Source organism: Anarhichas minor, unplaced genomic scaffold, assembly GCF_050575085.1.
Source record: "Anarhichas minor isolate MPS153535 unplaced genomic scaffold, ASM5057508v1 ptg000067l, whole genome shotgun sequence".
Taxonomy (NCBI): Eukaryota; Metazoa; Chordata; class Actinopteri; order Perciformes; family Anarhichadidae; genus Anarhichas; species Anarhichas minor.
Genome location: NW_027466513.1, coordinates 3,528,933 through 3,541,821, shown reverse-complemented (window position 1 = coordinate 3,541,821; position 12,889 = coordinate 3,528,933). Strand labels below are relative to the sequence as shown.

At 39.5% G+C, this 12,889-nt stretch overlaps 1 protein-coding gene across 1 annotated transcript in view; it reads left to right on the top strand.

Moving 5' to 3' along the window:
* Positions 1 to 397: 397 nt before the first annotated feature.
* The window catches only part of LOC142934276 (CD82 antigen-like), a 26,512-nt gene continuing 14,020 nt past the window's right edge, over positions 398 to 12,889 (top strand). Inside the window, exons 1-2 of the mRNA XM_076078790.1 lie at positions 398 to 604; positions 11,960 to 12,032. Coding sequence (XP_075934905.1) covers positions 408 to 604; positions 11,960 to 12,032 — 270 coding nt within the window. The 5' untranslated portion in view covers positions 398 to 407. The remainder of the gene's footprint in view (positions 605 to 11,959; positions 12,033 to 12,889) is intronic.

Genomic DNA, 12,889 nt, shown 5'->3' with positions numbered 1-12,889 from the left:
AACAGTAGGCTAACATTGTAGTTAAGTGTATATCATGGAATATCTTACTATATATACTCTTTACTGTATTTCTATCATAAATGTATTACAATATAGATGAAATTATGAAAAAAAATAAATGAAAGTTGTCTGTGGATAACTCCACTACATGCACTGCTGTTTATTAGTTTTTCCACCTTTATCCATTTTTAAACAGAACAAATGTACAAGTACACATAGGCCTATGGTCAAATTAAACAAAGATTTTCTTGGAATGCTGTCCCAACATAAACACACATATCCTAGACCAAAACATAGAGTAGCCTGTTTGTTTTAATCCTCTGTTGAGTGATGCGGCTGCGGGCTCTGCGGGGATTTGGGGGTTAAAGGAGGGCATTGTTGTGACTCTTAATTCCCATAGCTGCCACATGGTGGGGACCAGAGGAGACTCTCCGGCTGCCTGTCCGTCTCCTGCTTCAGTTTGCAGACTTCACTGCTGCTGCTTTGTTGTGTCGAGCCGGAGGTCACTCAGTCCGCTCACAGCGCGCACAGGACCCGCAGAAGACCCGCAGAAGACCCGCACTGCTCTCCACTTCTCTCCGCAGTTTAACGCAAAAAAACCAACGTAAGTAAACCAACATCCGCGACTTGTTATTTTTTTGTGAACGGAAGGTGCTTCTCTTAATTCATGCGTGTGTTTGTGTGTGTGTGTGTGTGTGTGTGAGTGAGAACACGAGGCGTGCGTGGCTGCTCGTGTGATCGTCTTTCGGATCGATCCTCTGGCTGTTGATTAATCGGTGGTTTTGTGGGGATGAACGGGCCACAGTGGGAAGCTGTTTGCTGACTTTATTTTGGGGAGCAGGACTGATGATGTGGCGCCTGTGAGCATGATTTATGGATTTGACAGAATGAGGAGCTTTTCTCTATCAGACCACTTGTTACTTTTGAGACGCACACACGAGTTTAAAGTTTAAATTGGACTGAAACCAACTGTTTATTAAAGTATGCTGCTTTTTAGTATCAAGTCAATCTGTTCAAGTTGTTGTCGGAAAATACACAAACACACATGTTATTGGTCAGAAATGTTCTGACTTATTTAAAGTTTTGTAGGTCAAACACTACTCAGCTCAGGCTTTAACGCCTGTTTTTAGCCTGTAGTTTGGTGCAAACAGAAACTGAATCTAAAGTTGATTAACTCTGGCAGACTTTGACCCCAACTGGATTTTGTACCTTTTTTAAACAGAACTGTTTGATCGGTATCAGTTCTTTCTAGCTGATAGACAGTAATCCAATATCTTAAGACATTATTTGACCAAAGGTTCAAATGATTTATTGATCTTATGTAGTTTTGGGTAACCAACAATTTTTTTGTGTGCTTACAACATAACCAGTATCTGCTTGTTTCTGGTTGCATGTGTCTCATGGTTGTTACCAGTTCAACCACAGTATATTCTTTTCCTTTATTTTAATTTTAGAGTTTACAAAGAGGTAAAACAATCCCAAATTTCACTAGAAAAGACAGTAAAGTCTGGAAAGAAAAACATAATGTTGAGGAGCAGACATGGTTGTGGTTCCTGTTGTGGGAACGACTGATTGAAACCGTGGTGGGATGTCAGTGAAACCCTCTAAACTTTGTTAAAAAACTCAGAACTGCAGTTAAAAAGCTAGAAACATGTTTAAACAATCAAATGAAACGGAAGAACATGTGCAGAACAAATGAAAGCTGACTGCAGGGCTTTCAGGCTGTTTTGGGTTTAACTGAGGTGAAGCTACAACTAACAATGATATTATTATATTCTTAGATCTATTAGTGACAAATGCACAACTCAATTCCCCGGAGGCCAAAGTGACAACTTAAAATGTCTTAATTAATGTCTTACTTGGCCGATGAACTATCTGATTTTCCAACAAGTCCTTTTAAAATTAAACCGCAAAATTCCCATTTTCTCATCTGATCAGTGAGACATTTGTTTCTTCCTGAATCAAAAGCATTCATATTAGCAGCGGTGCCAATTTGCGACGGTTGCGACACATTTTCATTCAAAGGTCGGAGCAGATTAACGCAGGCAGAGGACCAGCTACCAGGATCCTAACGACCCAGATCAACGTCTGTCTGGGGTAAACTGTTGCGTAGCCGGAAGCTGCTGTACGTCACTTCATTGAGTTTCCTTCCGGTGGAATGCTTTTAATGAATCTTAGTTCCATGTTTAGGGCGTTTGTTGTGAAAGGCGTGAACAGAAGGAGTGGACCTGGCCTAAGCTGTCTTTGTCAAGGTTGAGAGGTGTATTAAAGTTAGCTGTTTTTTGAATATGTACATTCCACACAACGTGATTGGTCTGTGTCTTTGTTTGAGCTGCAAAAGCTATAAACATCGGCCGCGTTCAGAGCGCTGCAGTGATGACGTATTGTAGGCCAACGGGAAGTTAGCATCGCGCTGGTTCCCTCGACATGAGACGAACGTTTCTGATTCCTGCACACTGAGTTACGAGCTAACTAACGTTCGGCTACAAAAGTGTTCGTCTCATTCAGACCACTAAAAGTCATGACAAAAATCTAAGCAAGAAAGAAATCCTAAAATATGTAAATTCTTTTTAATTTAAAAAGTTACTTCAACAACAAACGATGAATCCCACGTAGATGTTTTAGTTTTTGCTGTTTTGGAACCGTTCTGTTGTTTTTATTTTCTCCCGTTGTTGTCCGTGCCGTGGCTAAAGAGGCAATGCGATTTTGGGTTCTCCGTCCGTCTCGTTCTCGTGATCGCCGTATCTCAGGAAACGCATTGAGCGAATTTCTTAAAATTTGGCACAAACGTCCTCTTGCACTCGAGGTTGAACTGATTTAGATTTGGTGGTCAAAGGTCACTGTGACCTCACAAAACACTTGTTTGGCCACAACTCAAGAATTATGACAATTTCACACAAATATGTAAAAGGATAGAATGATGAGGTGACATTTTGGACAGACGTGAGGAGGTGTAGTCCTGGTTGTTGTGTCGTATATGGAGTCATTTCATTTATCTTCTAATCTTCATGTTTGCTTGTTTTACCTTTTGCTATTCATGCCGTGTGAATGATTCCACAGAGAAGGTCATTTGTCTGGAACTGTGTAGCATGGGCAACAGAAGAACCCATTACAGTTTGGAGCCGCTCCGAATCAAGGGGCGGATACACACTTTCTGTTTTACCTTTTGTTAACATTGCGAGATACGACATGGCCACCAGCAAAACTAGTGACCACTTTGTAGAGGCTAACGGGGACGAAAAATAAATAATAAATCCTCTCATTGGAGAAGCAGGAACAGCTGTTAGAAATGACGTAAACCTTTTTAATCAATCCTTAATAGACAGTTTGTTTCTGCCTGACTGACGACTGTCAAACAGCCAGCTCTTCTTCTGCAGGGTTATCGACTGCTGTGAGGCTGGTCTGTGTTACAAATGGTGATGTGGGTCAGTGTTGTGCATGGTGGCACGATCATCGATATCCCCCCCCCCCCCCCCCCCCATCCATCACTGGATCCTTTTCCTGGCTGTAAATCAGGTGTGGAGCTCCACAGCAGCGGGACCTTAATTACCTTTCCATACATCGGGGAGCAGGACAGTGCGTCTTGTTGAGTTGAGGGGGATCCCGCTGGCAGCTGTTAGTCTGACAGGAATGTTTTACAGGAACTGGTTTATCTTCATTCTGAGATCTTTGACTCGATGAGTTTCACCAGACGCCGCGCCTGTTTTGTTTTTTTATGTTAAATGTAGGAAAACACAGCTCTTTATGTCCAATGAGTCTCACTAAAGTGAGCGCCGCATGTCTTCTGAAGTCGGAGACATCACCCACAGTGAGCTCATAACCTGTTTACCCTGTTTAGTGGAATACCCTGAAGGGTGATTATGGGGTTTAATACGGTTCAAGTCACTCGAGCTGCTCACATTCCTCCAACACACACAAAACAAATTCAACATGGTGGTCAATACAGCATGATGTTTATTTAGTAACTTATGGTCCATTTAGAGTCAAATAGACCATAACACAGGGCATGCTTTAGGGCGGGGCTACCTTATTTGTACTTGACTCCACCCTCTTGTGTCACTTCTGGTTGCAGTGGAACAAGATAGCGACGGCTGAAAACAAGATGGCGACGGTCAAAATGTTGAACTTGAGGCTTCAAAACGGAGTAAAAAACAATACATTGTTTTTGAGAATAGATGCACTACTCCAAGATATCAATATTGTCTTACTCTGTAGTTTGTTTTGACTAAATCCAACACACACCGCCCTACTGCCACAAATACTCACTATACTCATCCACCAAATGTGGATTAAGCTGCCGCTGAAAATAGTCCCCCAACAAATTCCCCACCTTTTTGTTTAATGGATACTACAATGACCAGCTGTTTTAGGACATTTCTGAGCCTTTTTAAATAATATATAAACATGAATCAATATATTTTTCTTCAGTAGGAACAATGGGCGTTGAGTTTAGGAGCCAGAGACGGACTAACATGAGGTTTTATTGACAAAAAGAAAAATGTGCCCGCACCGTTGATCACTCGTACTCGCTTTATTAATGATAGGATCAACAATATACAGGATTTTGGTTCATTCAAAGGAAATGTTCAGTTTCACAATTTTAGTTTCTGTTTTTCTTTTGTGATAGTCAGAAGATTTTGTGTCATTTGAATGTGCCAACTTGGGACTCTGTGGAAATATTTAATGCGCTTTTTATGTTCTCCACTATTTTCTGACATTTTCTGGATCGATTATTACAGAAACTAATCCACAGAATGATCTAAACTGAAAGAAGTGAAACAGACGCAGCTTAGTCAGGAGACGAGTGCTTTACTGATCCTAGTGATGAGTTTGAGTGCAACAGGAAAAACGGAGACTTGTTCCGGCTCAGTAGTCGTAGATGTTGTAGAAACAAAGCAGAGATTTTCTGTTTACACGCTCCACGTTGTGGAAGTGAGGCCCCCCCCCCCCCCCCCCACTGCAGAGTCGCCATGGAAACCTGCTTGCTCCTTTCAGTTGACTGTGAATAAAGAAGACTTCAGGCGGGGGGGGCGGGGGGGGGGCAAACTGGTTTCTCCACCGCTGAGTGGTCATGTGATGAATTAATTATGGTGGAGGGGAGCTGCTGCTCTGTCAGATTAAAGGGGGACACTGCAGGTAAAAAAAAAAAAAAAAACTATCAGATAACAAGTTGATTACTTTTATTAGGGCAGTTATTTTTTGTGTTACACATTTTTGGAGAAATGTATGTTTAAACGTGCAAATTAGGCATTATCTTATTAAATATGTGCTCATTTGCATACATTTCCAGAACAGAAATTCAAAATTATTGTTTCATTTTGTTGACTTATTGGAAGTACAGTTTGGTGTGTAAGAGTTGCTGAAGTGGAGATTTCTGGATCAGAGTCTGGCCTGAATTCTTACAATGTGCATCTTCCTCTCCTCTCTCCTCTCCCTCTTTGTTACACACCAAATGATCAATTAAGATAATAGCTGATGAATCAGTATTTATATATCTCGTTTATTTCAAGTCTAAAACGAGCAGATGAAGCTTTTTAAATTGAGTATTTGTCGTCATTTAAAGTTGTAACGTTTGTGGATTTATTTTGCAGTCGTCCATGTCGGTTGTATTTTTGTCTTCACGTGTTGTTGTCAGCTTGAGGTGTAGAACGTCTTTACGTCGGTGTTCGGTGTCTCTGAACAACAAAGTCTCACGCTGAGAGAAAAATGGGCGTCTGCTGTTTCTTTTTTCTTCTTTTATTGTGCAGATGAAACGTAAAGCCGGAGCAGCCGAGCCGTGTGTCGAGTTTCTCCTTTTGTTACCGGCGAGAACATTGTGTGTGAAAGCTGCCATTGTTGTGGAGTCTAGTCAGAGTGAGACTGTGAGGGAGAGGATGTGGACGGGCCGTTTATACATTTATAACATTTCCTGTGAAATACAGCTGCAACAATTAATCTGAAACTTTGTTTTTTTGTAATTTTTCAAGAAAGAAATCCAAACATTCACTTCTCAAATTCGATGATTTGCATCTTTACTTTTGTCATCTGATTGTAAAATGAATATTTTTTTAGGGTTTGGACAAAACAAGATATTTAAAAACATAAATTGAGCTTAGAGAATGTTTTATTTAGCTTTTTTCTGACATCATATAAACTAAACAATAAATTGATTAATCAAGTATAGAATCTGCTGAAAACATTATTGACATTGGTCAAATATAACAAGTTATTTTAATACATTATTTCTAACGTTAAAGCTTTTTACATCTAATGCTGCACAGAGCGCTGTTTGCTTGTTTATTGATATTGAACGTCTCAAATGTCCACATTACACCGAATTTGGAACAAGCACTCCATGAGGTCCCCAACAAAACATCCGCCAAGTGTGAAGTGGATCGGACAAGCGGTTCTCCAGATATGTGAAGAACCTTAGTTTATAGTTGGATCGTATATAAAGTGAAAGATGTTTACAGATGATTATTAGTGTGCAGCTCTATGCAGCATTTAAGTGTCTTTCAGCTCCTTGTTTTGGTTTTTCTGGCTCACAACTTTAATGTTTTTCACTCTGAATGCCCAGAAATCCCCAAATTTCTACGTAACCTCTTGTGATACCAACATATCGCTGTTTTTACATTTGTTTGTGTACAGATTAAAAAGTCACTCGGTGAGCTTTAGATGTGTTGGTAGGCGAATGTTTTAACTTGACTGATTACAGTCTTTAAGCTCAGGAGTTGGTGGAGACCAAAAACGGAGCAAAAAGAGACTGAATATTGGGCTTAGCCCTCCAAACCCAAAGCAGCTTTATTGCTCCTGTCACATTTTATTCTGTGACTTTGATTTTTAATGCAATATAAAAAATATATATAGAAGTGGCTAGAAGTAGAGATAACAGAAAAAATGGAAAACTATATGTTTCTTACAGGATCTGGTTAAAGCAAAAGGTTTATTTGGTGCGAGACTTTAAATGAGACATGTAGAAAAATATTTTTTAAGCTTCGTATCTTTTTCTGATGGAAGCGTTGTCACACATGATGTGTTCAAGGACCATCGGAAAGATGAAAATCTGACGCTAATGGCGTTTGATTTTAAGAGACTCTACTATTCATTATTGATATGATTTCAATTTTAAATTTCACGGTTATTGTCAATACCGATATATTGCGACACCTCTGCTTTGAACCTCTTTGATATATTTACTATGAGTCACACGTGTGGTGCAGCAGTAAAGTGTGTGATAGTCCAGTTGGTTGTCTTCGTGGGTGGGAAGCCAGTGAGGGATTTTGTTCTTGCTGCTCTCAACACTGGTCTTGGTGGAACTGGTATGATGATGACATGAAACGGTCGTTGTTCCTCCAAAACACGGTTTCTGCGCATTCTGTGACTCCCCCGAGAACCACGACTCGTCGTTTTTAATATTTTTGTTTGTCTGAATATTATCGTGATAATCACTGAGCTCTAAAGATGTTGGTTTGTGTATTTGTTTAACTTTGGATGGAGCATGGCTATCTGTTTCCCCTTGCTTCCAGTCTTCATGCTAAGCTAAGCTAATTCCAATGTAACTCTTTGTTTAACAGAGAAAACGTCTGTGTGAGGAAGAAGTTGATCAACATTAAGCTTTAAATGATGGACACGAGTGTCGGATAAACGCCTCCTTTGTTCATCTCTGGTATCTTAATATGACATTTAAATTTCAGGCTACAAATAGATTCTGCTGAAAAGAACAGCGAGGGAAGACAACAAAAGAGTTTATTGTTGTTGTTGTTGTTGCACATTTCTGCATGTGTAAGAGAGTGTGTAAGCAACGTAGACGAGATGTTCAACCGACGCCTTCAGTGTTGTCTCTGTCAGATGAAAATCATGTCATTAATGACGAGAAACAGCTTCGTTTTCATCCCAAACTGTCAAATTATCACCAGAATGAGCTGGAAATGTTTCAATAACAGCATTATGCACAAGTTCAGACCCCTCACACATTACAGTAGCGCTGCAACAAACGATTATATTCTTTATCGATTAATCTGCCAACTATTTTCTCAATTTGAATCAGTTGTCTTCATAGATTTAAGAGATTTTATTCTGATCTTTTTTGATAATAAATGTATCATTTGTCCCCTTTTTTTTTTTTTTTTTTAAGCAAAAATACTGAAAATTCATTGTTTCCAGCTTCTCAAATATGAATATTTGCCGGTTTTATTTGTCTGATATGACAATACTTTTGGATTTTGGACTGTTGGTCAGAATTTTTTATTTATTTTTTTTTTTATTTGCCAACCTGGACAAATTAAAATTTATATTATATACTAAACTAGACAATAGATATTAACAGTTAGATTATTTTCACGGTAAACGTGACAGAATAGACTTTAGTGGAGCATTTGTTGTCATTTAAAGTTTTAACATTTTTTTTTAGATTATTTTGCGATGCATCTGTATATGTAGTTTTGTTGTATTCACACATTTTCTTTGTTGGCAAACTAAAGTTGTTGTGGTTTGAATTGCTGCCATGGATTATAAAGTCACTGTAAACAAAAAGATGTGAAGATGTTTGCCAAGAAAAGAGTTTCCTCCAACACTGGGAGGCTGAGTCCATGCCTAACATGAAGCAGAAGCAGCTGATATGAAAACAGGTCAGAACAAATGAAACTGAAAGTTGCTTCATGTTTATTTTTGGCGGATTATCTGATAATTTCATATCTGCAGCTGCACAAAGATGTTTTAGGCAGACCTCATCATGTTGGAATGGACCGCCGGCTCGACTGCATTTTCTCTCCAACAGAAACCTGCATAAAGATACAAACGTACAACTCAGACTTATGACACAAAACTTGCCATATTCAACAACTTTTAGGCTGATAAATGAATTGAAAGATCATGTGTTCATTCCTGAAGCAGCCATGTTTCTATTCATTCAGCAGCTGTGGCTCCGTGGCACTTCTAAATTTAACAAAGCCTTTGTTTCAGGAACTTACCAGAAGTGCATAAAAACATTCATCATGTTCACAACCTCCAGAAGTTAGACCTCTGGGGAAACCTTAAAGTTCCAGTGATTTAAAGGTTAAGTCAAGAAATCCAATAAAATGACAATAGTGAACTACTTTAGCAGGCGAGCTAACAGCTAACACACTAGCTAGCCAAGAACATGCTAACACTCATTTAAAATGGTGACTCGCTGGGCTAGAATTATATTCGTAATTAAATACTAAAAACTTTAAGAAAACCTTAAATTATTGCGAAAATAGTTTCTACGCTTGGCTGAGGTGGGAACAGTTCATGTATTGATAAAGTGAAGTGGAAACAGATTAATGGTTGAAGGTTCGACTGGCGCTCGTCACGTCTTCTTCTGCATCGGTATAATGGTTTTCCAACAGGAGAATTAGTGCCCCCCCCCCCCCCCCCCCACAGTGCTCATCTCGATTAACCAACCTTTAATATTTGCGTAACGATAGTGGTTGGAATCGAGCTTTTATTCGCATTTTCTTTTGGGGATTTGCAAAACATTCGGATGATTTAGACTTTGCTTTTGTTAGTTTTTGTCTTTTTTTTATGGGATTATTTGGCAAAAAGAAAAATACAGAATATTGCCGTCCTTATCCTTCACTTTTTGATAAATGCGTCTTTTGGGTTTTTAATACTTTTTCTGTAGTAACATCTTTGCTCAGGAATTTCCCCCCAAGTTTTAGGTATAAAAACAGACCTACAAGTTATTTAGGGTGTTCTCACACAGCACTTTCAAACCCGTCCTGTGTATCAGATGCTGACCTGGTCTTTGTTACAGCTCTGCTCTGTTTATAGTCTATAATGCCTTCCACCTGGCTTCGCTGCGACTATTTGCCAAAATGTCTTTCCCATTGCATATTCTCTTCACTCTGTCATCCCTGCAGGTCCCCCCCCCCCCCCCCTAAACTGGCACAGAGGCAGCCATGTAACAGTAACCCATTTACAGTGATGGGAATATGGGTCGGCTACACGGGCTCTGTGCTCACGCTACAGGGCTTCACTGCCAGGAGGAAACATTGAGTCGGGCTGCCATATTTCACCCAGATTTTCATAGATTTATTGGACAGTAAGAGGCCATTAATGTACTGAAGACAAGGTGGAAAAACCAGAGAGAGTGATGCTGCATTCATGTCAGGCGGGGATTTTCTGTAAATATCGGCCACCACACAGACGGGGAAAGGTCAACGGACCAGCTGGTGGTGAACACCAGATGGATGCAATTTTTTAACTTCCACTTTGCATTATTTCTGTGAACAAAAATACAAGAGCATGAACTCAGCGATGATGATAATAATAATCCAATGTATTAGTTATTGGTGGAACTAAAACAATCAGACACACAATTAAAAATCTTCTACAAACAAAGACTGATAGGAGTTTAACTTTAAAATGCAGTCGGAACAATTCATTTACATGAATCTGTTTCCCACATTACTTCCTGTGATGGGAGACGAGGTGACGCATGGCTGTGAGAGTGACGTATAAATCACAATCTGCTTTACTTGGCCAAGTATATGATCACATCTGGTTTTATGGTTCTCAATGTACTAACCAGATAGAAAGAGACGTACGTCGAACATCAGAATGCCTTTTGACAGCAGTGATGATGCAGAGAAACCATATTATAAATGGGAGCGGCCGGGCGATCTTTCAATATCGTTGTTTCTTGATTTTAGGGCTCTACCCAATAGTTGGAAACTTCCAATCTCCATTGATAATGTTTACATTCAAATTCTAAACAGAGTCTGTTTAAACACGGTATTTCCGCACAGTTGCAGATGAAGATCATGCTACACTAATATTATTAATATTATACTGTTTGTAGAATTACATTCCAGTGGTGGCTCGTTTCCGACTTGTGTGATCCAAATAACTCCAGATCGTTGTAAAGTGAACATTTGTTATACAGATGTTCATATCTAACGAAATATTCTGCTTTAATCCATATTGTTTGGTGTTTAAGCCTTTCAAAACACATTTGCCAACAGGGATGCAATTATATTGTTATAAATTTATGTTGTATTACTAAATTCTGTCCGTCAAATTAATTATTTAGAGTAAATATTTATCATAAAGAAAATTAGTATTTTTACCGTTTTGTTCTTCTGGTTTTTTTGTTTTTATATTTCTACAAATCAAAAGGTGGAAACAAGAAGTCAACATCAAGGCACAGTCTAACAAGGTGTACATAATGCATCAAATAACTACAAGATCTCAGCAGATATGATTCTTAAAGGCGCTGCGTTTCCCTCATAATGTAAGAAACAGAAGTAGTCCGTCAGAAATATTGTCTCGGCCTGTGAAAAGATTCCTAAAGTAGGTCTGCTTTTCTCACAATGAGCGGACGACCATCATGTTCTTGTTTGTGTTATTTAGGTTTTATTCTGCTGAAGAGATTGTGAGGAGAGTATTTATGTCGCTTCTAATCTGCAGACGTATAAAAAAAAAAAAAAAAATACTTGGATGTCAAATCAACGTCTTGAATCTTCAAGAAACATTAATCTGCAGTTTGGTGAGTGTAAATACTCTCATCTGCCCTGATGTTGATATATTGATTTCATATAAATGCGTATGGATCTAGAGCTAAGACACAGATTCAGTCGCTCAAAGAGGACTGCAGGTCACAGAGGGAATGACCTCTCCTCCTCCTCCTCCTGTGCTCACAGATTGATGTTGTGATTGTACTGGTTTTTGCGGGTGTAATCCGGGAGGATTTGAGCCCCCCCCCCCCACAGTCCCTGATCATGATCAGCCCGGGCAGCTTAACCTCGGAGGTCTGTGCTTCCATAAGCATCTGTCACCACTTGTTCACATCACGCTCTTTCTCCAAAGCAAATCCCGATACACAATCCCGCTCTGCTCCCATACAGAATAACTTCACCTGCTCTGTTTATATTAATTATATTGTCTATATATATATATATATATATATATATATATATATATATATATAAATAATATTGCGACTGTTGCATGTTTACAGATCCAGCATCATGGGGAAAGGCTGCCTGACAGCGACCAAGTACTTCCTGTTCCTCTTCAACCTCATCTTCTTTGTGAGTATCTCGCCTCCACTAATAATGATGATGTGACATTAAAGGAGAAATGCTCCTTTTTTAAAAACTGGAGCGGTTCTCAATGCACGTCATGTTTTAGTTATTTCATTTATTTCTGTAACGTTGCTCAACATGTTTCACTCACAGACTGTTTATAAGAAGTAGACGTAGTCATCGTGACCCGTTGGTTTGTGGACTGATGTTTTGAATCCTCGAGTTCGTAGATTTAGCCTTCGACTTCTTGAATTGCTTTTTCGCAACCAGTGAACAGGAAGTCACCATATTTGGAAGGTGGAGGAGTGACGTAGAGACGCCGTATACGCCTCTGGTGGCGGCAGCGACCTGTCAATCACGAGGTTGCCCCGCCCTAAAGCATACATGCATTGGAGAAACAGCGTAGGAGTGTCTAAAGTCACACAGCTTGAGAAGACAAAATGTCGGCCGTTCATTGGTGTTCTCTCTCTGAGTCTTGAATACAGTCTGTGGCCCAGTTACCACGGTGATACTCACTTTCTCGTTTCCTCTCTTCTGTGGAAATTAAATCTGAGGTTAAGAGCTTCTGAGCAACAGATAAACACAGTGTGTTAGTTTTATATAACCCTCCACTGTGCTTTACAGAGAGTTACATTTTAGTTTTACTTTCCATCAGAGTTGGTCAGTAACTCAAATTCTGCTGAAGATGTTTTGTGGTGAATATGCAACTGAAGCCCATGCTTCTCATGTTAATAATCAGACACTCACGTCCTGCCAGTTTCAACAATAAAAGGTACTAAACGGGGACTGCAGCTACGGCCGGGCAATGTATAGATATTATATCGTGATGTGAGATTAGATGTCGTCCTAGATTTTGGATATTA